The sequence below is a fragment of the Rousettus aegyptiacus genome, unplaced genomic scaffold, assembly GCF_014176215.1.
Source record: "Rousettus aegyptiacus isolate mRouAeg1 unplaced genomic scaffold, mRouAeg1.p scaffold_m13_p_13, whole genome shotgun sequence".
NCBI classification, from domain to species: domain Eukaryota; kingdom Metazoa; phylum Chordata; class Mammalia; order Chiroptera; family Pteropodidae; genus Rousettus; species Rousettus aegyptiacus.
Genome location: NW_023416288.1, coordinates 9973693 through 9998203, shown reverse-complemented (window position 1 = coordinate 9998203; position 24511 = coordinate 9973693). Strand labels below are relative to the sequence as shown.

Sequence of the window (24511 nt, the reverse complement as noted above, 5' to 3'; positions counted from 1 at the left end):
ATCTAAGTTTGGACCTGAGGCATAGGTCTCTGAGGATGTGTATATTTTCAATATTCAATGATTATGTATTCTCAGTATCAAACTGGAGGTTTCATAAAGGCGTATGTCCTTTCACAGACTCAAATAGATTTACATACTGATCAGAATTGTGGCTCATACATAACTAAAAATTCCAGCATGATTCCGAATACACTTAATTTTTTTTTCAAAATGTTAGGATTATAGGCCATACAAATATAGTTTACTATTAATTTAATCTACTTCTCTTGAAAGTTGAGTACACTGATATATCAGATACTTGATATTCTTAAATGCATAATGAAATTCACAAATCGGCAGTAGCCTCAAGAGCCTAGACTATGATTTACATTTATGAAAATCTGACTATTCTAAAAAATTGAGTTCATTTACTTCATCTGACTGATTTTTCAAAATCTGAGATTCTCTAGAACTTAAAATTCTTACAGTTTGTATTTTTTTATGTTTCATCCACTTCATGGTTTAAATTTAAATGAATTTGTTGTACTTTAGTAAATAAGCAATGTAGTTCTTTTTCTCTTGCAGTTTCAATTTTAGTGTTTAAGATGTCTAGTTGTAACCATTAGATAAATCAACTTCATCAGTCATTAGAGATAAAATTGATTATCACAGAATTTTGAAGATATTGGAAGTCATGATTTAAGAAAGCAATTCTACTAAGAAATAGATTTTAAAATTTCTCATAACAAGAAAGAAATGTTTTATTACAATGTATGGTGATGAGTATTAACTAGATTTACTGCAGTGATCCTTTGCAATATACACAAATATTGAAGCATGATGTTTCACACCTAAAACTAATATTTTGTGTCAATTATACTCATTAAACAATAAAAACTAAAAATTAGAAGAAAAATTTAAACAGCACAAGAGCATACAGTGAAAAGTGAATTCTCCCTGCAAAAAAAAAAAAAAAAATGATTCAGTATATCTCTTTGACAGCTTTCTATGACCAAAATATTGGACATTTGACTATATAAAAAAACATATATAATCTACCTATTTTTTAAAATATTTTATAAAGTGTTAGTGACTAAAGGAGCAAACGACTATTATAGTCCTAGACTTGATTACTTCCTCCTTTATATGATGCCATGGATCTGTTTACAAATTTAGATGAAACCCCTTCAGCATAGGAATTAGTTGACTAGACAAATAATTCTAACTTATTTGAAAAAAAAATGTTTTCCTGTCATGTCATTGTAAATTTTTCATCTGTGGGAAGTGAACACAAAAATGTCTCAAATGATTTACTGGCATACTTACACTCTACTAATTTGTGTAAAGTGTCTGAATAGGTAATACTCGTTTTGCTTAAAGTATCAGTTTAATCACACTCTGGATCAGGAGAACACATTTGTTCTATAGGCTATGGTTCAATTTCAAGGGTAGGACTAGGAGGTTATAGGAGTCAGGCGAACTCCACTTTCACCAGGAAGGTTTGGAAAGGCAGAATCAAAATGGATATTTTAGGATATCATAGAGAGAAAGAGGAAAGTGTCAAGTAAGAATGGCAATACAGAATAGAAAAGATAAAGTAGAGTAATCAAAGAAACTAGGAAAGTCAAGATAAACTTCAAGAGAAGTGCATGAAACTCTCAGAGGTTACTCAGAACTTTAGGATTCGTGATTCACAGGTGGGCAAAGCTACTCATATATGCTACAATGAGCAGGATCAGCAAATTTCTATTGCAAAGTACAGCTGACCTTTAAACAACAGTGATTTGAACTGCACTGGTCCAGTATATGTTTTTTTTTTTTTTTTAACAAAATAAAGATTCGCCTGAATTTTTGATCTGCACCTGGGAATCTGTGGATATAGAAAGCTGACTATATCTATACATGGATTTTCAACTGTATGGGGAATGGGCGTGACTGCATGTTGTTCAAGAGTCAACTGTAGTTTTTTTTGATAAAATTTTGATATTGATTTTTATTGTCACTTTTCCAAGATAACTGTCTCTTATCCAAACCATTTATAACATACTTAATGGAGATTAATTATAAAAATATCAGTTTAATTAGAATTCTGTGGTTCTGTGCTTGAAGTAGGAACCAATAAAGTAGTAGTTTTTCATAGAAATGTTTATTTTCAATATCTCATTTGTGTAAAGCCAGACCGAAATAATGCTCATAATATGACATTTATTTATACATATAAAGTAATTATGAAACAATCATTATCTAAATTATTAAATATTTGTTGTCTATACAAGAATATAGACATCTAATGTGAAGAATAAAGTGATTGAAAATAAATATTACCAATTATTTATGAAAAATTTTATCATTTTTAAAAAATTATTCAAAAATTCAATAATGGTCTTGTGAAATAGAAGCCCATTTCCATTTTACTTTTTACTTTTTACTTTTTTTCCAGCCAGTTTCGATTCCTTCAGAATTTTTTTTTTAACAGCAGAAAAGAAAAGCTTTATTTTAAGGAAAAGTACACTTCCAGACGTGGAGGCGGGCCTGAGCAAGAGAAACATAGCTCAAAAGGCTTCCTTCAGAATATTTAACTGACACATCTTAGAATAACAAATCTGTCCGATCAAGTGATAAAAACTGCTAATTTCATTGATTCAGTACCTGCATAGTTTAGGGAGAGTGAGAAAACCCATATGGGGCTGCAAAACCTATGTATTTATTCATAAAATCTAGTTTGTTCCTAAATAACTTGACGTTACTCTCTGATACCCTATTTACAATACCTATTTTATAAATAATTAAGGTTAATATATTTATTTGAGTAATTCTCATTAAAAGTTGATACGTACATAATGGTATTTTTGATTTTCTTTCAAGGATCCCCTGTTTCACCTGGAATCGCACAGATCTGAGAGAGGAAGGGGCAGGTGTCCTTTTGATCCCAGCTCTTCCTTCATCTCCACTTTAATTGGTAATTATCGCTGCCTCAGACATCAGGTGGCAGTCATATTAATTTTAAAAGTTTAGTTACAGTCTTTTGGCATTTCTTTATATATGTTACTTTGTCATATCTATTGATTTTCACTGGGAGTGATGATATTAAATTTCACACCATGCTAACATAAGCCAGTTTGACTCTAAAATAGATGCAACTTCTATGAAGTGTGTCTCATTCTGAAAACACAAATTGTTACTTAATGCCTGGTATGAGACATTTCCTATTGTGCCATTTATTATTTACAAAATGTGTTGTGTGAATATTTTATGAAAATTTAGCTAGAGAAACTAAACTATTTTAGCATCTTTTAATTCTTTGTTTTTAGTTATTCTAGTTATTAGATTTTAGGGGAACTTTAAATATTCTCTTGTATCAGTAGAATTCAACAGAAGAAAGTCATTCTAATTGAGAACTTCAAAGTTATTTATCTAAATTCTTGTTAATCTAAATGTAAACTGTAGAGGTCGGCCAGCTCCAATTACCATGAATTGTCCACATTGGAATAAAAAAATAAGCTGGCTATGTCTGGTCTACATTTCAGTTTGATTCAGTTCAATTAGACGAAGTACCTGAGAACCTTCCTTAAGACACAACACGAAACTTTCTCTTTTTTACTATTTGGGTTTGAAAAATGGCACAGTTGTTAAAGTACTCCAGCACTGTGATGGTACAGACAGATGGCTGAGTTCCCAAGTATAAGACTGATGAGAGTGATCCCTGACACCTAACACAAGAGTTGTTAGGGATCATTCTGTTTACTCAGTGTTAAGAGGTTCTGCTATAGGTACGGTATAATGTACAAGTTTCTATTATTAGATTTGCAACGCTTAGTTATATGCTAGTATTAGGTCACCCTGTTTTCAGAAAATGAAAAAGTGTTAAAAAAATGTAGCAATTTCCTATTTTAAATAAATTGTGAAAACTTAAACTCTCCACTGATGATTAATCAAAATATCTTATGCTTGATTTAAAGTTGATATAGATGTCCCTGTGTATTCTACCGACTGTACATCTGCATGTTCACTGAATATATATATGTATATACACGTGTATATATATGTGTGTGTATATATATATATATGCATATTTACATATACAGAGAGCACATTGATCTTATGTTAGTTTTAATTGATAAGAAAAGTTTGATTTGACTTTCTTCAGCTTCATAATTTGAAAGAGCTATAAGATAAGAATATCATATAGTAAGTTCTTCAGGGACTTGAATAAAGAGGTATAATATCTTTAAAGAATATAAAATTTTAAAGAAAAATATATTTTTAAGATATCCTGAGTTCCTCTGCCAACCTCCATGTGTATGTGTGTGTGCATGTGTGTGTGGTATATAAACAGCATATGAGGCAAATTTTTAATATGGGAATAGTATTGCCTAATTTAGACTTAGTAGGAATCCAAACCTTAGGAATAACCCTTTTGGTGAATGCCAGATCCATAAATGTTATAAATTTCTAGTCGATTACAACATATGAATTAATATACATGCTTTTGATAGACTCATACAATTTTTTTCCTAATGTTTTCAGTGATTTTTCAGCTGCATATATTTAAGATTTGAATATGTCTGAATGAAAGAGACTTTCTTATCTTTCTTTTACTATACAATACCTCATACAGAAAAGGACTCCAGTAAATATTGACTAATTTCCTAAATAAGTGAACAAACAAAATAAACTTTGGAATATTATTTAAAAGATTATTACAAATGGTATCAAAAGTCAAAAAATTCCACAGTAAACGTTGCTTTTATAGTGAAATCCTAAGAATATTTGAATATCATTTTATTTTAATATTTCATTTAAATTGTTAAACGTAATTTCTTTTGCCACCCTGCCACTCACCACTCAGACTCCCTGGAGCTTGTTTATTCATGAAACCAGAAATTCGAAACTGAATTTTTGAAGAGGGGAAATAATACTGGAGGGACATTTCCAAGCGCGTTTCATTGAACTTCCAAATCGAATTACACTCTGCTGAAATGTGAAGTGCTTGCCATCTGGGTGGCTGTTTCTCTTATTCAGAAGAGAAATCAAATCATGAGAGCCCTCCAAGCTAAACACAAAAGTTATAGAATAATCCCTCCAAAGAGAAGAAATAAAAATACAATTCTTCACATTTATCCACTAGCTTTCATCTCAAAGTACCTTTGAGAGATCATTCAATGACTGTAGAAACGCGGCAGCCACTGGGATGGAAACCTGATAACCTATGTGAGCCAGCAACTCTTTAAAAGAGAGGAAGCAGAAATAATTTACCCAATTGAAAAAGCAATAGGAATTCGGGTTGGAAAAAAGGAGCTACCTGAGTTGGAATTTGGCAAGCTCAGCGTAGCTTACTCTGACAGGGAAAGAATGCATTAATGTGGTATTTTATGACTACACATGTTTTCTGCTGATGGGTTAGGACAAGACTCCAGCAAAAAAGATGACCATCTTTAGACAGTTGCTCCTTTTTTGTTTCTTTGTTAATTATAGGTCACATTTAACATTTAATGCCTGTTCACATTAAAATGCACTTTCGTGATAAAAACTTGAATTTGTAACAAAACTTATAAAACTAATGAGGCTCCCTGCCCCCCCAAAAAATGTGCTTGCAAATCAGAGAATTTCTTATAATTTCTTAACCTCAGAAATTATTCATTTCGGCTACCTTAAATTCAGTTGACATGGAGTAAAAGCTTATTGAATAATTGAATAAAGAATGAAGATTTTGCTAGATTGAAAATTAAATACATTTTAATTACATTTGTGATTTAATTTAGAAATAAAATATTAATAACTTGTAATGATTCTATGTGAGAAAGAACTTAAGAATAAAACAGGCTCCTCGTTGAGCTATGTTCTGTACATTCAGAAACCGATCAAAATGTAATTATCTATTAATTAGTCTTACTCTTCAAATGTCAACTGGTAATAACATTATTTGGGGGGCATGTAGGGTCATATCTCAGCAATAATATTTCTACATGTTTAACCACATTTCCCTCCCCCCCCCCACTACGATTACTAATATATTAAAAGTAGTCTTAAATATATAAGATATTAGAAGCTGGTTTTAAAAAGTTTGTTGAAACAATGAATTATTTAGTAAAATGAATTGCTGCATTACTGCTGATACCTTTCAAGTTATCCAAAATTACTTACTACTTATCTTGCCACTAAATTAGTGAGCTTGGTGATTGGACAAATAAAAATTCAGGAAACATTTTCTGTATGTTATGTCATTTTATTCAGGAAGGGAAAATGATAGCTGACTCTTTTTCATCAGTTATGTCTGATATATGATTGTAACATTCTCCTTACAAAGTTGATAACACCTTCAGTAAGTCCAGGATTTCTCTTATACTTTGCTACATTTTAATGTTTCATTTTGACCCAAATTTGTATTATCAGTTCTAGGTGAAATTTAATACCTACCATACCTGAAGTGTCTAAGGTATGCTAACATTCACATTACATATTATCAGCGTTTGTGGGAAAACCGCTCTGATTTGTCATGTATTTTTTTCACACTTTGCTTTGAAATTGTGAGCTTTGTTATTTTTAGGATACTTCTCAAGTTAAAGTCAATAAAATTTATTTCAACAAATAAGAGATTTTACAGCCAGCGAAATGTACTTTCTATACTTTTATTTATAATAATGAGATCTTTGTGAATATATCTTCTCATGACCAATTCTGTGAATTAAAGGTTGATGTTGATAAAATGAGAGGGAGTTGGAATACATGCAGAAAAAAAGTTAAATATTTCAGCTCTTAATAGCATTAAAAATTTTTGAATAAATAAATGTTTCTTCTTTATTACATTCAGGGCAGAGTTATGAATGATGAGTTCTCACACAAAATAGGACTTACTAATATTAAAAAAATAAATGAAAAATTCTAAATGAAGGTAAAATATATGTCTCCATAATTACAGCAGCTATAAATGTAACAAGTAAATGTGCTGGCCTGTTTCTTGAATTTATCCCAAATGTATAGAAATGTAGACTTAAAGTTACTCCCTTATCACATTTCTGTTCCTAAAGAATATCTGTAATTTCTTATCCAAGACTACTATTCTCTCACATTGGACAGAATGCCAAGTATCCACATGCTTAATGTTGCTTCTAGCCATAGCTGTTGGTCTCTAAGGAGCTATCTGAATACTTTGCTTATGGTTTCCTCAAAACAAAATAAAACAAAAGAAAAATTTTAAAGATAGAAGAAAAGAGTTTTACTCTTCAATTCCCCATAAACGTTCTCTACTTTAGGAATCTGGTTTGACCATGCCAGTATCCATGTCACTGGTTTGCCACCAAGAAAACTCAGAACACCTCCAAGGATCCCAGCAGATGCAAATGAACAGGTTCAAAACACATTTTCTATAATTCAAAACTTCAATTAGAGTTTGTATTGTAAAAAATGAGTTATGTAGAAAGGTATGTTAAATATGTATTTCAACTTGGAATTATTACAATGGATTTGTTTTTGTATATTGCCAAAAGTCAAAAAAAATTCTTATTTCTTTCATATAAGCAATTTAGTGTAGACACAGTCTTCTGGGGCTGAAACTATTAGGAAGAAGTACTAGAAAACAATGAGTCTCAGTGTTCATGAATTAAAATGATTAAATAACAAGGAATCTTAAGGAGCAAGATTTCAAAGAATTCTATTAATTCACACAAATACCTAGTAGTTTTCTTTTGATATTCCTCTCTGAGGCAGTTTGAAGAATCTTACCCCGAGTTCTTATTATTGCATTTTATAGCTCTTCAATTTAAATACCTAAAAAGAATTTTAGATTTATTCATTTATTAATTCATTATATCATTCACTGATTCAATAAATGTTTATTGAGCATTTCCTGTATTCCAGACACAGTGCAAGATACTGAAGACAAAAGAATATATAAAACACACCAAGAAGTCTAAATTCTAGTGAGGCATAATGTCAAACACATGAGGTATCAATTAAAATATAGTAGGATGAGCAAGGTGCCATAAAACTAATGAAAGTCTGGTCAGGGGAGGCTTCATGGAGAAAGTGGGAAATAGCCGGGTAAACTGAATATGAAGTGGGAAAAAAGGTGAAGAATTCCAGGCAAAAAAAAAAAAAAAAAAGTGCAACAGATAGAACATAAAAGCTTGGCAGGCTCAAGAAATCACATGTAGATCTCTCTGATTCTATGGTTACTGAGACCATGAGATGTACAGTTTTGCCAAGGTCAAACAGCAGACTTTGAGCTGCAGGTTTAGTTTGCCAGATTTCCATTGCAAAACTATTCCCACTATTCTTGTATCTGTACATAGAGACTATTGTTGAGCATAGCAATGATAAGTTACATTCACTTGTCAAAATACCCAGCAGATGTTTTATTTTTTAATTGTAATTGTACTTAACCATCTAAAGTTAACATGGCATCAATTACCATCAGAAGCCAGTGCTATAACAATGAAAAATAATATATGACATAAAAATTAAGTGGTTATTTATATTCAGAGTATCAAAATAGATTATATATCAGTTAAATTTATGACTAAGCTAACACATTTGTTAAATATCATTTTTCCATAGACGTAGCAAACTGAAAACTTGGTTAGTTCTGTTCTTATCATTGAAACTCTAACACATTTTACTATTTATATAAAACTTTTTTTTAATCCATGAAAACATGATTTTTCCAGATGTCATTTATGTGCGCTATAAAATACCAAAATATCGATGCACAAATTTTCTCTAGCTGTACCAAATGGTTATAAAGTTTTTAATTAGAAACTGTGTATTTACTGTAAATACTATCAATTATTATAATGGTGAGTATTTTGCTATTATATTACTGTCAGGTAACATTTGTGCTTATTCTAATTTATTATTTTTCATTAAAATGTTTATTTTTTCTTAGGAAAGTGCTTTACTAAACACAATTATTATCTATTACTAATACTAATTTATCTTGTTCTTCACACTGGTAATAAGGTACAAAAGGAGAATATACCTTCTGAGGAAAATCTCACATTTCCAATAAAACATATTTGATTCAGTTTACATAGCATATATTTGAGCACCTGTTTAGCATCTTTAACGTTTAAATTATACAGTTCATATTGTGTTATTTGCATTATTCACAAACTGTTTTCTTTTATCCGTGTATAAAAGGGAAATTGAGTAAAATTGGTAACATATTACCTTTTTTTTTTTCCTTTGCGCAGATAACCAGCCCTGAAGATAGTATTATTTGATATCATAGGGTTGCCATCTAGTGGCTCTGGTGGGGTACTTGTTTGCTAAGTTTATAATATATGTTAAAACAAGTAGAACTTTGAAACAATGTTCCAAATTAGGATAAGTGTAATAAAATTGATGTGAACTAATATAAAGATTAGTTTCCAATAATAATAACATTTTCAGATATCGAAGTTCTAGAAATATTTTAGGGAATTAAGTCAAATATTAAAAATTCATGAAATAGAAAACTGTCATGATTTTTAAGAAATCTGTGTTTTCTTCTCATTACATACTAAATATTTGGCCCAGTCCATATTAGAAAAATAAATCATGTTTAGAATAGTTCTACAAAATGGGCTTTTATTTTAGGTGAGAAATAGAATCAAGTGTAATAATTAAAAACAAAAATATCTCAGTATAATCCTTACTCTGATGGTTCAATAGTCAGTTAATTCTTTTATGGTCAGCTTGTTCATTTATGCCACAAAGATGATGATCCCCAAGGTCTTTTAATGAATTTAGCATGACTTTTATCCATATTCAAGAAGTACAGAATCCAACATATTGTTCACATCCCTAACCACTGAATGTATTTTATCTCAAAATACATTTTTCTCCATATTTGGTTTTAAAATTTCTACTTGAAACAAGAAATTGCTTCCATTAACAATTAGCACTAGTTGACTTTGCTATAAATTATGTTGCTTTTCTCCCTTTCTATTACTAATGAATGTGTTTAAATAAGAGTCTCATATGACTTCCTCTACCAAGTTATATTTTAAGTCCAGGTGTAAATCTTTTTTGTTTTCAAGTTCTTTCATTTTTCTTATCATTCTTTTCAGTTAGTATATGTTGAATATATTAGATGAACTCGACAAATACAGCTCTCTCTTAAAACTTGTAATCTTTAAATATTTCAAGTTTACCTTGATTCACTAGTTGTTAATTTCTCTCACATTTGTTTCTGTCTCTCCTTCCCTTCCCTTCTTCCTTCTTCCCCTGCTTTTTTCTCTCTCTTATATAATATGTATAGTTTTAAAGTGAATTCCTGTTGTGGGAAACTTGTACTTTAACACTTGTATCATATGTAGTTTTTTAAGTATTCATAGTAAATTTTGAGAACTGAAAAAACAATTTATAATTTCTTGTCTTTGATAATGAAAAATAGTTTCTTATAATAACATTTCTAAAAACTTATTTTTCTTAAACCTTTTAATTCAATTCATATCTCATTTTATTTTTATATCTTGTATAACAAGAGCAAACATTTTCACTTTTTAAAAATTAAATCACTTAATTCAAGTTGAAAATAAACTTCCTTACAAAGTGTCCTATTTATAACTGGTTACTTTCTCATATATTAAACCATACAAACATTTTTACTCTATTCAAGTTTTTAAAAGTTTTAAAGGCCTCACCCTAGGAAAAAAACCTTCATAAATATTGAAACATTTTTTAATCTAATCACTAAAATTTAGAAATATGATACTCAAGTTCTTTCAAATTCTATTTATATACTTGGTCTTTTTTTATATACCTGTACTTTTAATAATTTGAATTCTAAAATTGAGTATATTGTTAAAATATATTAAATTGGAAATACAGTTAATTTGAATTTTCCTAAACTTTAAAATATCATGTGTGTGTGTGTGTATATATATATATATATATATTCCAAATTAAACAGAAAAGCATTAATACTTTGAGTTTAGTGTAGTCATCATCTCTGTCTTTTTACAGCTGACTAGGGGTATATGACATTCACAAAGAAAAGAATTTTACCACTCCAAATTGAGGTTGCTATTTCCAGTGATGTGCTGCTATCATATGCTTCTTGGTTGGAGATTTTGCCTGGACTGGCTGAGTAAGCTCAGGACAATCCTTCTGGCACCACTGATGGGTACACTATTTACCTTTTTTTGTCTCTGATAAAAGAGAACTCCAGGTCCCTAACTTAAGAGGTGCTATTTTTTTCTGGAGTCCAGTTATATCCTTATGTTATTTTTCTTAATTGTTAACTTTTTCTTTCTCTCCTCATAAGCTATTTTAATGTCTTTCTTTCTGGATGACTCCAAAGACACATTGTAATGTCTTGAGACACTGCATACATTTGTGTGTTCTTTGGTATGATTTTAAGTCTGTGACCTCTACTATATGGTACAGCTAACTTCATTCTTTTGACTGCATGATTAAATTATAACTTGTATAGCTTTTCTAAAGTCACAGACTTACCCATTAAATGACAATTAACTGGATAATATACAATTTTATCAGACTTCATAGTTCTACACTCAAATCACATTAATGGAAGCAATTTCTTATTATAAAAACAATTTGAGTTAGCTGACACATGTATTCCAATAATAAGTAATAATAACCTGATGATATCAAGGTTAAAAGAAGTTTAGTAAAATAAGATCAAATCATGTTGTTTATCAAATACTCATATAGATCTTAGTATGTGCCAGCTACTTTTTTTTACTCCTAACCCTTTTGAGTCGCTATTTCTATTTATAAATAAGGAAACTGAGCAGTTAAACAGTTTGCCTAACTTTTTACAGCTGGTAAGTGGCAGAGTCAAGATGAAACTGGCAGTCAGACTTTACCATGCATGCCCTTAACAATAGAATAATTTCATAAGATCATATTCATAATAAACCTAGATGTATTTAATGTTTTAACGTAATTGTGGTTTATGCACTATCTTCAGATCCAGAAACGAGCACTGACTTACTTTTAACTGATATTTCCATGTAGGTAGTGAATTGTTTGCCGGACTGTACAGTGACTACTGGGGCAGAGATGCTGCCCTCTTCCGGAGCATGGGACGCCTGGTCCACATTCGCACGGAGCACGATGATGAGCGCCTGTTGAAAGGTGGGGCTGAGGAGCAACGAGTATGTAAATGAGAACTGAACATAATTGAAGAACTCATGGGGAATTTCTCGTTTTGATGATAATAACTCCAAATAAAGTTTATAGTTTTTACAAATTTTAGGATTTGTAAAATTATCAATACTTGTGAATTAAAATGTTATATATGATATGTGTATATCATTTTATATCAAAATTAATTGGTTTTATTATAAGACCAAATTACATTTATAGCAATGCTTAGAAATCATTTAGGTTTTAAATGGAGAAAACAAGGCAAATACATGAAAAGTGAAAAAAAACTTTCATCTAATAAGTTGTTTTATCAGTTGGTATAATTTTAGATGAATTGATTGCTTCGCTTTGCTATTTTAATAGGAATCATTTTTCATCTTTAATATAAAATTTCAAGGAAAATATTTTATTTCTGTATAAATAATGGAAGTTAAACTGAAGCTTTTATGTGATATAATTTATTAAAATAACATCGTTTTGTTTTAATAACTGTTTTTCCTCCTTTCTAATTTTTTTTTTACCTCTATAGAACCAAAATTTGTAGGTTTATATATGATTCCTGACAATGAAGACCAAGATGACAACAAAGTGTATTTCTTTTTTACTGAGAAAGCTCTGGAGGCAGAAAACAATGCCCATGCAATTTACACCAGAGTTGGGCGGCTTTGCTTGGTAAGAAATGCATTTTCCTCCTTATTAAGCTTGCTTACCTCACAGTTTACAGTGAGGACTTTGTAAATGTTTTATTAGGTTTCTAACTTAAGATTTTTTCTACTATTTAGTAGGCTTCCTAATCTTTATACTTCATATCTAGTGAAAGTTTTCTCTTGAAAGAGCTTTGCATGTTGTATGAGTTTCCACGTTTTCAAAGCCATACTAAGAAGAAATAGTCTATAATGAGGCATACTTCTTACCCCCACAGAAGTTTGAGCTCCATTTAAAAAAATTAATTTAACCAAAACCTTTTTAGTTTCTTTAGTCCACATTCTAAGCCATTTCTGTGAGTATGTTTCAATAATTCAATTGGTTGATTCTGTAGAAAAAATATCTGTAATTTGTTGGGTATTCAGATAGATTATTTGGGAACATTCAAAACCAACTGAAGTAGCAATATATATTGACAGAATGCTAATAATATTTCAAGTGTAAAGTTAATTAGATATTTAACAAGAGATTTGTATACGTCACTATGTATATATATATGTATATACATTGTGTGTGTGTGCATGCAAATATATGTATGTTATATGTGTATGTATATTTGAAGCTTTTTTCTAAAATAAAAAAGGAATGGATGCTTCTATATTTATGAGATAAGCAGATTATGTAGCAATAAAATAGTGAAGGTTACTATATCATAAAAGCCACTACTTTATTTAGGAGAGACCCCTGTATTAACACTGTTTAATGCCTGGAAAGTATATTTAATGGACTAGTGTGTAAGTATACAACCCAGGTAGAATGTGCAAACCTAAAAAAATTGTATGGGGAATTATTATTTGTGTTATTATTTGAGGATTATGCTAAATTTTCCACATTAAGTAAAAAATCTGCAAGTTTAATACTACGAAGTCTGTTATTAGCAAAAGTTCTTTAGGTACCACTTACCTGCTTTTTACTTTTTTACAGAATGATGTGGGAGGGCAGAGAATACTGGTGAATAAGTGGAGCACTTTTCTAAAAGCGCGACTTGTTTGTTCAGTACCAGGAATGAACGGAATTGATACATATTTTGATGAATTAGGTAAATATTGGGAGAATTATATTTTACTCTTTGATGTATTTTCTATATATGTATTTTCTCTATAACCCTCACTTTCCATAGCACATAAAAAAACTTGTTTTCTGCAATGTTTGATTTTTGTCTAACTTAGAAGAAGCTTTTGTTTTTTTTCATTTCGGCCAGGTCCACATGGTGGGGCAAAGGAGTTACAGGGACAAAAAGAGACCCTTTTCATTAGCTTAAAACACTTCTTGGTCCTTTCTTGAGCCTCAGCTCAGAGCCACCCTGAACAGCCAAGTATTTCACTGTTGTGATTGGGGCATGGTCATATGACTATATGTGAAAATTTATATCTTAAAATCTATAATGAGTTCTAAACTATTTTATAACAATACATTTTCTTTATGTGCAAAGAGGACTGAAAGTACTAACTAATGTAATGGTCTTTAATTTTTCAGAGGATATTTTTTTGCTACATACTAGAGATCATAAGAACCCAGTGATATTTGGACTCTTTAACACTACCAGGTGAGAAATGTACATGGTCAATAAAAACAGTACGAAACAAAATATGCCTCACTCCTTCACTGTATATCTAACTTAGAAAGACTATTGACCTATTGTCATTCCTATTTTCCATATTTCAGAAGTCACCAATTTCTATTTGTTATCTTGTGTTTGCAATTACTTTTTCCTTTTTTAAAAACTTATGAATTGTTTATTTCTAGAATTTTCCATTTAATGTTTTTGGACTGTAGATAACCATGGGTAACTGAAACCATGGAAAGTGAAACCTCAGATAAGCGGGACTGCTATACCAATGAAGAAAAATTTAAGATATTTATGGCAAAGCAGACCATTGACTGCAGATTAAAATCGTGCACGCTGTGTTAGTTCTGAGGGACCAAGCGCAAAATATGGAATGCCTCAGGGATTTGCATGTCATCCTTGTACAGGGGCCATACTAAGCGTCTCTGTATCATTCCAATTTTAGTAGATTGCTGCCGAAGTGAATACTGTTCTTTCTTTTTTAAAACTGTGATCTCAATTTAGACCCTTATTTATTTTTGTTAGAAGTATTCCAGCATCCTGCTATGCTTGCTCTCCTAATTTCTTCTCTCTCTCTACAACAGAATGTTTTCTTTTTCTCATATAGTTTGTAAGATATCAGTTCCATGCTACAGAGTCTAGAATAATCTTTTTATCAAGGCATCATTATTAGTATATTTCAGGTGTACAACATAATAAATTAATATCTGTTTACATTATAGTGTGCTCGCCCCCAAAAGTCTAATTTCTATCTGTCACCATGCCCCATTTTCCCATTTCACTTTCCCTACTCCTCTTCCCCTCTGGTAACCACCAATGTATTATCTGCATCTGTGAGTTTGTTTTTGCTTCGTTTTATTTGTTAATTTGTTTCTTTTTAAAAAACATTTTACATATGGGTGAAATCATATGGTTTTTGTCCTTTGTGTCTGACTTATTTGTGAATTTGACTCCAAAGGCAAGGAAAACAAATACTATACATCTTTTAATCAGCATATAAAATTTCCCAAGTCAGGCCCTCAAGGCTATCAACTGTTACCCACTCAGCTTTGGAAGTTTTTCTTCTCAGTTCTCTAATGCTGTCTTTGACAAGGTAACACCCTGACAGAATCCTAGTGTCTACTTTATTAGTTCCTATCACTATGATTTATTTATCTACTTCTGCTGCTTCAAATGACTTTCTTTCCAACACTGATTTACATTAGTTCTTCAGTATTTGTTGATTGTCATCTTCAAGAAATATTCTTTGTTCTTTAATCACAAAATGGTTCACTCACCCTTGACTCTGATTGTTCTACTGCTTTATCGATTCATAGTGAACACATGTTTGTGATTTGCTTTCCATATTTAAATAAGCTGCTCATGTTTAAGGCTTATAATCTATTGTTTTTCTTATGTTTTTATATTTTGTTTTATTGAAGAGTTCTGGAAAAATGAATCAAATATAATTTTATTTGTATTGACACAGGAATAAAAAATATTATTAGAATAGGTTTAGAATATAAAATATTTCTTGTGTGTTTTTCCAAATAAGGCAGAGTGGAGGTGAGATGGCTGAAATGAAAAATATAGAATATGCCTCAATTCTCTTCACAGGGATCAAATGATAAAACTTAGTTCCTCTTTTGCATTGCACTGGGTTTATAACCCTCTATAACTTATTTGCTTAGGATTTCTCCACAAAGCTTTTGCTTAATTTTTCAGCAGGTGATTTCTTATGCTTACTTTGAAAAAAGTAATAAAGCTCTTTTTACATATCTCCTGCTATTGTAAGGAGACCTTTTTTTCAACAGAGAAACATGGAAACAATTTTGCTACCAATTGTTCCTTGATGAAAAGAAAAGTATTTAATGTAGATTAGTAGTTATTACAGTCTATAGAAAATCCTTAACTTGTTTTAACTTCATCTTCTCCCCTATGCCAGTGAATTTATGCATGGCTTTATGTGATAAATACAAGCTATAGGATATTTAGTATAGTTTTCTGTAGGTTAGTATAGTGGATCTGTCTGGATTTTAAAGATAAGACATCATTTTATTACATAATTTCATTTTTGACTGTTCAATTTATACATAAATCTGAGGAAAAGGTTTCCCAGCTGTTACCTGATGTAAGGGTTAATATTTGTAGCATGGTGATCAAAGGTTTATTGTCACTTTTTTGTGAGACTATTTCTGGTTTTCTCACTATGGCAGGCATTTCCAATTGCTTCAAGGTGTGTTATAAAATGTGTGAATTGATGCCCTAAGACAGTAATAACTGTCGTTCTACAGGTGTGTCAGAGTGTAGGAACTTTTATATTTATGAAGAACTTTGCATTTTGCAAAGCACTTTCACAAACATTAATTATTTTGATTCTTACAATGAGAGGGCTGGGGAGATGTTAGAATTCTTTCAAATGCTACCAAATTAAGAAAAGGGGCCAGATTTTTAAAACGCATCATTAAAAAATGTCCTTTTGAAGAATATTATTACATATTCCCCCAATAAAACTTGCTACATAGTTAGTCAACTACTGTCTTTATCCTCTTCAAGCAGAAATTTTTATCAAGGAAATAATTTTAGTTGCTGCTAGTTTGAGAGGCAAACAAGCTGGATTTTATCATTTAAATCATTTTCCCCAAGTTAATCTAGTTCGGTCCAGTCATCTTTCCACTATACCACAGTTTTCAGTGACCTGGAGGAAGGAATATACAGCAAGCTTCTTAATGTCCACATGACCCCAAGGTAAAGAATGGAACAAAACCCCAAATTTTCATGAGACTTTAGCTTGTTATTCAGATCATATATGCTGAGAAATCTAATGAAATGTGAATAGAATTTGTAGCAATAATAACAGCATAATGATTAGAATAATACTGTCTGCTCTGAATTTGGAACAACATACAAGGAGATAAAACTTTAAAATGAATAATTCAACTTGAAAGTGAATCTTTTTAAATATTAAGGCCATATCTTCCTTAATAAAAATATAAAAATGCAATATAAGACTTAACAATAGTAAAGTGAAGTGATACAACTAAGTACTTTTTTTATTTGAACAATATCTTTTTCTATTATAACAAAGAGGCAAAGAAATAGTAAGTTTTGGAGTACTTGGAATATTACAATAGTTAATATTTCTAGAATGTCCTATGCTTAAGGGATTGCAAATTTTTTACCCAAAAGACTTTACCCTTAATATCTATGTAGTCTGGAGGGTTTGACTAAGTGACTTCCTAGTCATTTCCAGAATACTAATTATCTTTTTTTTCCAGTAATATATTTAGGGGGCATGCTATATGTGTCTATCATATGTCTAGCATCCGGGCAGCTTTTAATGGACCATATGCACACAAGGAAGGACCCGAATACCACTGGTCACTCTATGAAGGAAAAGTTCCTTATCCAAGGCCTGGTTCTGTAAGTTTAGACATTTAACAACGTGTTGATATATTTTAAAGGCTTTTAGTAATATTTCGTTCAATGTTTCAGATGCTTTACAAAACTTTGCGTTAAACAATTAAGAAATTCTACACCTAAAAATATACTTGATCATTTATGATAAAGAAAAATCACTTCTTATATCTAGTCATATGATTGTTATTTAGTAAAAAGAATCTATAATGGGTACATCTTAGCAGCATTATGAAGCATATATATTATCATTGATATTTTGGCTAAGTATCCCCAACTAAAATTTTATTTTTAAGTGTACTAAAAAATTATTACAGAAACATCCAATAAAACGAGCATCATATTCCTCTCAGCCTCTTCAGAAGAATTAGTGCCAATTTTCAAACAGGAGACTGGGACCACATTTTTATATTCTAATATTTGGATCAACCTAAGTATCTCCTCACTTCTCACTGTAGCATATCTAAAGGAAGCTTTTTCTCTGCCTCATCGGAATACTTAGCATCTTGTTGAACATCCTTGCTGGCTCCTGCAAGAAAAATGCCAACACAAAAATATTGCTAGAGTACAGGAAGTTCCACCACTTGCCTCTGAACTGGTGCTACCAAAATTCTCCCTAACTAGCCATCCAAACTTTTGTGCTTTTGATTGCAAGCACTTTACCCTTAATATCTATGTAGTCTGCCTTTGATTGCACATATCTAAAAATGATAACAATGATGTTGATGATGACAATGATGATTTTGCATCATGTATATTGTGTGCAGCTAGATTGGAAAAATGTACGATCATTGTACGCGCTATGTGAGCCATGGAGAACATTTAACTTGTCTTGCAAGTCGAAGTCTACTCTTTTATGAGCAGCTGGTGAACACCCATCACCACACTGATTCCACAAGTACTTGTAAGTCAGGTAGAAACTGTTTTTGCAGAGCCAAAATCCAAAGTGGAAACAAACCTTACCTCCGTAACAAGTGTAAAGCTTTACCATTTCAATCAGCGACTCTCACTAACTTAAAATTATGACTTCTAGTAAGACATAAAGTATATTTTATTTCACTGTATTGATTGAAATTACAATTTAAATGGAGAAACCTCACTTCTGTGGCTATGCTGGAAATGCTTCTTGAAACCATATGGTATTAAAGGAGATTTGGAGGAAGCGACTGGTTACTGAACTGCTTCCAGGCTGGTACAAAATGTTTCCAATTATATATCATAAAAGTACACTCAAGTGAGAAATTTATGCCAAATTAAGAATATGGCCTGAATTTTTAAAACAAATGATTAAAAATGCCCTCTTTGCAGAATCTGATTACTAAACTCCTAGACTATTTATACTCTAAAGCAGAAAATTTTTATCAAGATTATCATCGCAATTGCTGCTGGTTCTGGGGGAAAATATGTAAAACAAGGGAGCACTTAATAACTAGCATAGCTCAACACAGTTGACGGTATCCCAAGAAGTAACCTAAGGTGCTGTTGAATATTTCTTTTTAAAGGCAGTGATTTAAGAATTGAGACATCTTATAGCAAATATTTCTGGCTTTCTCAAATTATTGTATCTAATCCATGCAGAAATAACACAAATTCATACAGATAATAGTAGAACACAATGTTTTTTTTTTCTTAAGCAATAATGATAGAATTTGAATGTTTCTATGTTACAACACTAAACTCTGTAGTCACTGACACAATTGGAACCATCACCAATCATATTATCATAGTCTCAAGAATTTTATGCTGTTGTGATCCTTAATTTGGGGAAGGGAAATTTTAGAACAACAACAAGGCTTCTTGTTTTGCTATGAACAATACATTGTTTACCTTCAAAATTTAATTTACAATGCAAAAAACTAAGTTTAAGGAAAAGGAAAACAATTACAATTTTATGATGTCACACTATTTACTACCTCCAAACTGTACTAGTATTAAATATACTTTACTTTTCTAGAATTTCACTGCTTTCTGTATATTTCTAGTGCTGCCTGTTTGAAATAATTCAAGCTCACCTTGCAATTTTTAATGTGAACTTTATTTCTGTAATGAAGAATATATGCTCGCTAGATGTTTCTAAATGCACAATTAATTGAACACATCCAGTTTTTCTAATTCTTTTTATAATTAATTATAAATTTGCCATTTAGATTTAACAAGTGTAAAGTGTAAAAAAATGATCTCATGCACTTTTATTTTAGTGTGCCAGCAAAGTGAATGGAGGGAGGTATGGAACCACAAAAGACTATCCCGATGATGCTATTCGATTTGTGAGAAGCCACCCACTTATGTACCAGCCTATAAAACCTGCCCATAAAAAACCAATACTAGTAAAAACAGACGGAAAGTATAACCTGAAACAAATAGCAGTGGATCGAGTAGAAGCAGAGGATGGCCAATATGATGTTTTGTTTATTGGGACAGGTAAGAATATTAAAAACATCAAAGGTATTTAAATTGAACCCTAAAATCAATAACATTGTTAATGTTAAAAAAAAAAAACTATCAGCAAATCTCTTTATGATCCATTACGTATTTATACACTGCTTATCTACCTCAATGGGTAAGAGGGTTTGGGGCAGTTACAGCACATAATTCCTAATACATGGTCAATACTTAACAGATTGAACAAATGAGTAAGTGAAAGAATGAATAATTGATGTTAATAAACAATGCTAGTTCTAAGTAGAACTTATCATAGAGGAAGTAGGGCACCATAGCAAGGATGGCTCTCTTGTCATTCCCCAGGTCCATTCCTACCTTCTGCTACTCAGCAAAGTTTCAAGACTTTTTAGACATTTGGGACAATCACTTTACCTAGATTGATAATTGCAACAATGTTTATCAGGCCCCATCAGAATCAACCATTTGTACCAAACAGGCCAAGTATTACTCATAATGAAAATAAACTTTTAGTTCAAAACTATAATATCCTGTATTAATAAAATAAAACATAATGTACATGCTAAAAGTAAAACTTTTAAATAAATCTATAATTACAATTAATACCATTTAGTAGACCTAGTTTGTGGAAGAGAACTTTGAAACTTTTAGCATGCAGAGAAATATATAGCAAATTCTGTCACATACTTTAAAATTCTATAGTCATGTAAAAAAAATTTTTAAATAATCTTTTCTTTCTTTTTTCATATAAATTATAGTAGTTGCTAAAGCAATTGCTATTTATAACAGCAAGTGTTCTACCATATGTAACTTTAATCATAGCCATATAATTCTAAATGCATATGCTCAGATCAGGAATCAGTATATAATATTGACTTTGGTACTTGGGCTGCTGTAGTCATAACATTTTTAAAAAGCAAAGATTTAAGTAAGGAAACATTCATCTGATTGGCAGAAATTGATTTCTGGTGCCGGCTACATTTTATCCGTTTATTTTAGGAGGTTAGTGTTACTACTATGCTCTACCCTATGGGATCAAGATTAACAAAGCATTCAATTTCTTTGACAGACTTAAAATCACCTGGCCATGAATTCATTCATAGCGATGTCTAACAAAGTCAAAAAAAAATTTCATAAGCAACATTATACTTGGTAAAATTAATCATAGAAAAATGTATGTTATTTTTAAATGTCCAGGAAAGTAGTCCGAGAACATCTTTAAAAGTATTTTTTTTTGTTATTTGACCAAAACTATTTGAGAGAATTCCCAAAATATTAGGTATATATTTACATTATCATCTAAACCATGTTTAACTCAAAGATGTAATCATATTTAACCACACACAGCTTTTCAACACTAAAGAACATATTCAGTGAATGTGTGATGAGTACAACATTGGAAAATCCCACAAATGATAGTTGTTTCCCCAAAATTTACCAGATATGTGCTTTAATATTTATCTGTCTTTCTCTCTATTAAGTCCTTATTACAAAATCACTAGTTAAAGTTAATAATTTGGGTTTCATCTTTCTTTTTGCTTATGTAGTGATTGTACAATACTAATCATGTGTGCTTGGTTTTAAAAATTATAACAATTACATTCCTTTTAATGTATGATAGAGGTAATTGCTATTTTATTTTAATCAAATTTTATTAACATAAGATTTGATGTTTCTAAAAAATTGCTTAAGTACCATAGAAACTCTTGTATCATTATCTCCAAAGTACTTATTTTTTTTTCTGAGTTATTTCTAGCACTACATCAAGTTATTTTTACAGGCAAATTAGTGTCTTATCAAATTTTTCATTAAAAATAACAAGTGCAGAATATCAAGAATAATAAAAATAAGGTAGAACTTTAAAATATGACTATAAGTTTATAAAATTGATGAGCTAAATTATTAGTTCAGGAGGACTCATTATATTATTCCCTCAATAGCATATACTTGAAACTTTTCTTATTAAAAGCCTGTGTGTATGTGCATATATTTATAGATAGATAGATAAATAGGTAGATATCTGTAGTGCGTTGTTTTCAAAAATTAAAAGTATAGTTTCTTATCAGGAAAGTAGTTTTTGGTAAAAATTTTTCTTTCATCATATATCACAGAAGCTAAAATAATTTGGTGTTTGTGTTATATTTCATTAATTCCAAAGATTTCGATTTCTGTATCTTTAATTAGGTTTTTGAATCAAATTATTTGAAAAACAATTACACATTATTTGGTTTATTTTTGGTCAGGTATATAAAGTTTACTTTTTTGCTAAATGAAAATATGTATACATAAGCAATATAATACATAAATGATTAAATGTTTCATGCATCTAGATTTCAAATCTTATTTGAATTAATAGTTCTCATGTGATATTTTTAATTGTTTGAAAACCAGTTTGTGACAAAACTTCTAGTTTATCTCTTCTTTTGCTTTCTTATAGATAATGGAATTGTCCTGAAAGTAATCACAATTTACAACCAAGAAACAGAATCAATGGAAGAAGTAATTTTAGAAGAACTTCAGATATTCAAGGTATTTTTAGTAAAAAATATAAAAATTTATGTATCACAGATAATTGCAAGTAAATCGTAAACAGGAAAGACATTACATCAGTTTTGTTCTGATAGATATGAGTTCAGAATGAATTGAAGCTAGGAATGATTAAAATTCTTCTGCATCTATTTTATTGTCATAACTATTTAAATGAAGAGGCCAGTGGTTACCTAGCATGAGAAGAATTTCAATATATGAACTATAACCAAAAAAATCACACTTAAAGCATATACGAATTCTAGAACCATTATTGCAAAGTTTCATCTTGTATGAATGTACTATCAATACAAACAATTGAAAAATAGCAATGTTTTATAATGGGGATATTGTGGTATGATAAGTATATTGCTTTTTATTATAGGATATCAATTATATTCCTTTGTAGAATTTACTACAAAGGAGAAAAAATGCAAAATGATAATGGAAATATCAGATATGACAAAAACAACTGTACATATGCACACTCACGTGCACATACACAATCAAGTCTCAATATTCGTGGTAGTTATGGTATTTAAAGAGACAGTGAACACTGAATTCATAAATATTGACCATTGCTTCTAGAAGAATTATATGGGTAGGTTCAAGTCTCTGGTCATAGCATTTTTATCAACTGATCAATATATAGCTTTGTTTAATGTGTGTTTCTGTTTAAAGACACATTATTTAGTATATATTGTTGATTAATTAACATTGAACTTGCAGCCATTAGCACTATAACTCATGCCTGAACAAAGCTTATTGAACACATGTATTTTCTCCATAAGTCACATCACAGCCTCGTTGCTTAGGAACCCTGAACAGCGCATTGGCACTATGCTGAAGGGCCATTTTAAACATCAAAATCGCCAGCAAAAAGTACAAAAATGTGAAAAAGTGGCACTAAATAGTCCATGAAAAGGACTCTTGTTTATAATATGAGAGCTGAAACAGCTGGATCAAACTCAGCTGGGACCATGCACATTAAGCAACTCAAACTTTTTGCCACTCTGTGCATGCACATATCCCTGAATGACTGACTACAAAACACCACAAATATTGATATTGGGGTTACAGACAAATTTTAGAAAGTAGACAAATTTGCAAACAGAATTTCTAAATAATGAAGATTGTATGTGTATGTAATGAATATGAATATGAAAATTTTTTTATTGATAAAAACCAGTTTTATTTCACCATGGTGTATTGGTTGGAGATAAGCCAAACCCACATCTAACCGCATTCTTGTCTCAACCAGTTTATTTTGCATATAGAACCTCTATGTAAGATTTCATTTCACATTAAAGACCATAGCTCTTGTATTAAGAGCATCCACCACAGTATCTTGTCAATATAAACTTTTAAGAAACATTGTCACCTGAATGAATAAATGAATGCACACATGCATGTATAAAGGGTTCTATAGTTTAAGTTATTTTTAAAGATGACACAGGAGCATTTTTTTTTCTTTCAACAAATAATTTTTCTAAGAGTAATTATCCACAAAGTAGATCCCACCAGCCAATTGCTTCTTCACATGCAGAATTGATTTGAGTTTGTGGTGTTCCTTAGATACACTCTAGTCTTAATCACCATCCCTAGAAAAATGTATAGGCTCAAAGTTATGCTATAGGTTGCTCTTCTTCTGGTGTGATTCTAAGACAATAAGGTTATTCATCTTGTTCAAAGCATCATGGGTTCATGGTTATTAACAACAATAATTACAACAGAAAAGGTTTTTATTTTGGCTTGGGTTAAAACAATTAAAAATTTAAAAATAACAATTAAAATTTGCATGGTTTACTAGCAATACATAACTGTTTTACTTGTAATGGTTCA

At 30.7% G+C, this 24511-nt stretch overlaps 1 protein-coding gene and 1 non-coding gene across 2 annotated transcripts in view; one reads left to right on the top strand and one right to left on the bottom strand.

The window, feature by feature from the left end:
- SEMA3E (semaphorin 3E) overlaps window positions 1-24511 on the top strand; it is a 229814-nt gene that overhangs the window by 182023 nt on the left and 23280 nt on the right. The window contains exons 5-12 of the mRNA XM_036230305.1: window positions 2845-2938; window positions 11944-12063; window positions 12605-12747; window positions 13705-13819; window positions 14257-14326; window positions 17605-17749; window positions 19942-20164; window positions 22581-22672. Coding sequence (XP_036086198.1) covers window positions 2845-2938; window positions 11944-12063; window positions 12605-12747; window positions 13705-13819; window positions 14257-14326; window positions 17605-17749; window positions 19942-20164; window positions 22581-22672 — 1002 coding nt within the window. The remainder of the gene's footprint in view (window positions 1-2844; window positions 2939-11943; window positions 12064-12604; window positions 12748-13704; window positions 13820-14256; window positions 14327-17604; window positions 17750-19941; window positions 20165-22580; window positions 22673-24511) is intronic.
- LOC118610856 lies at window positions 14710-14812 on the bottom strand. The gene has a single exon (XR_004954119.1). It is a non-coding gene; the product is annotated as a U6 spliceosomal RNA (small nuclear RNA).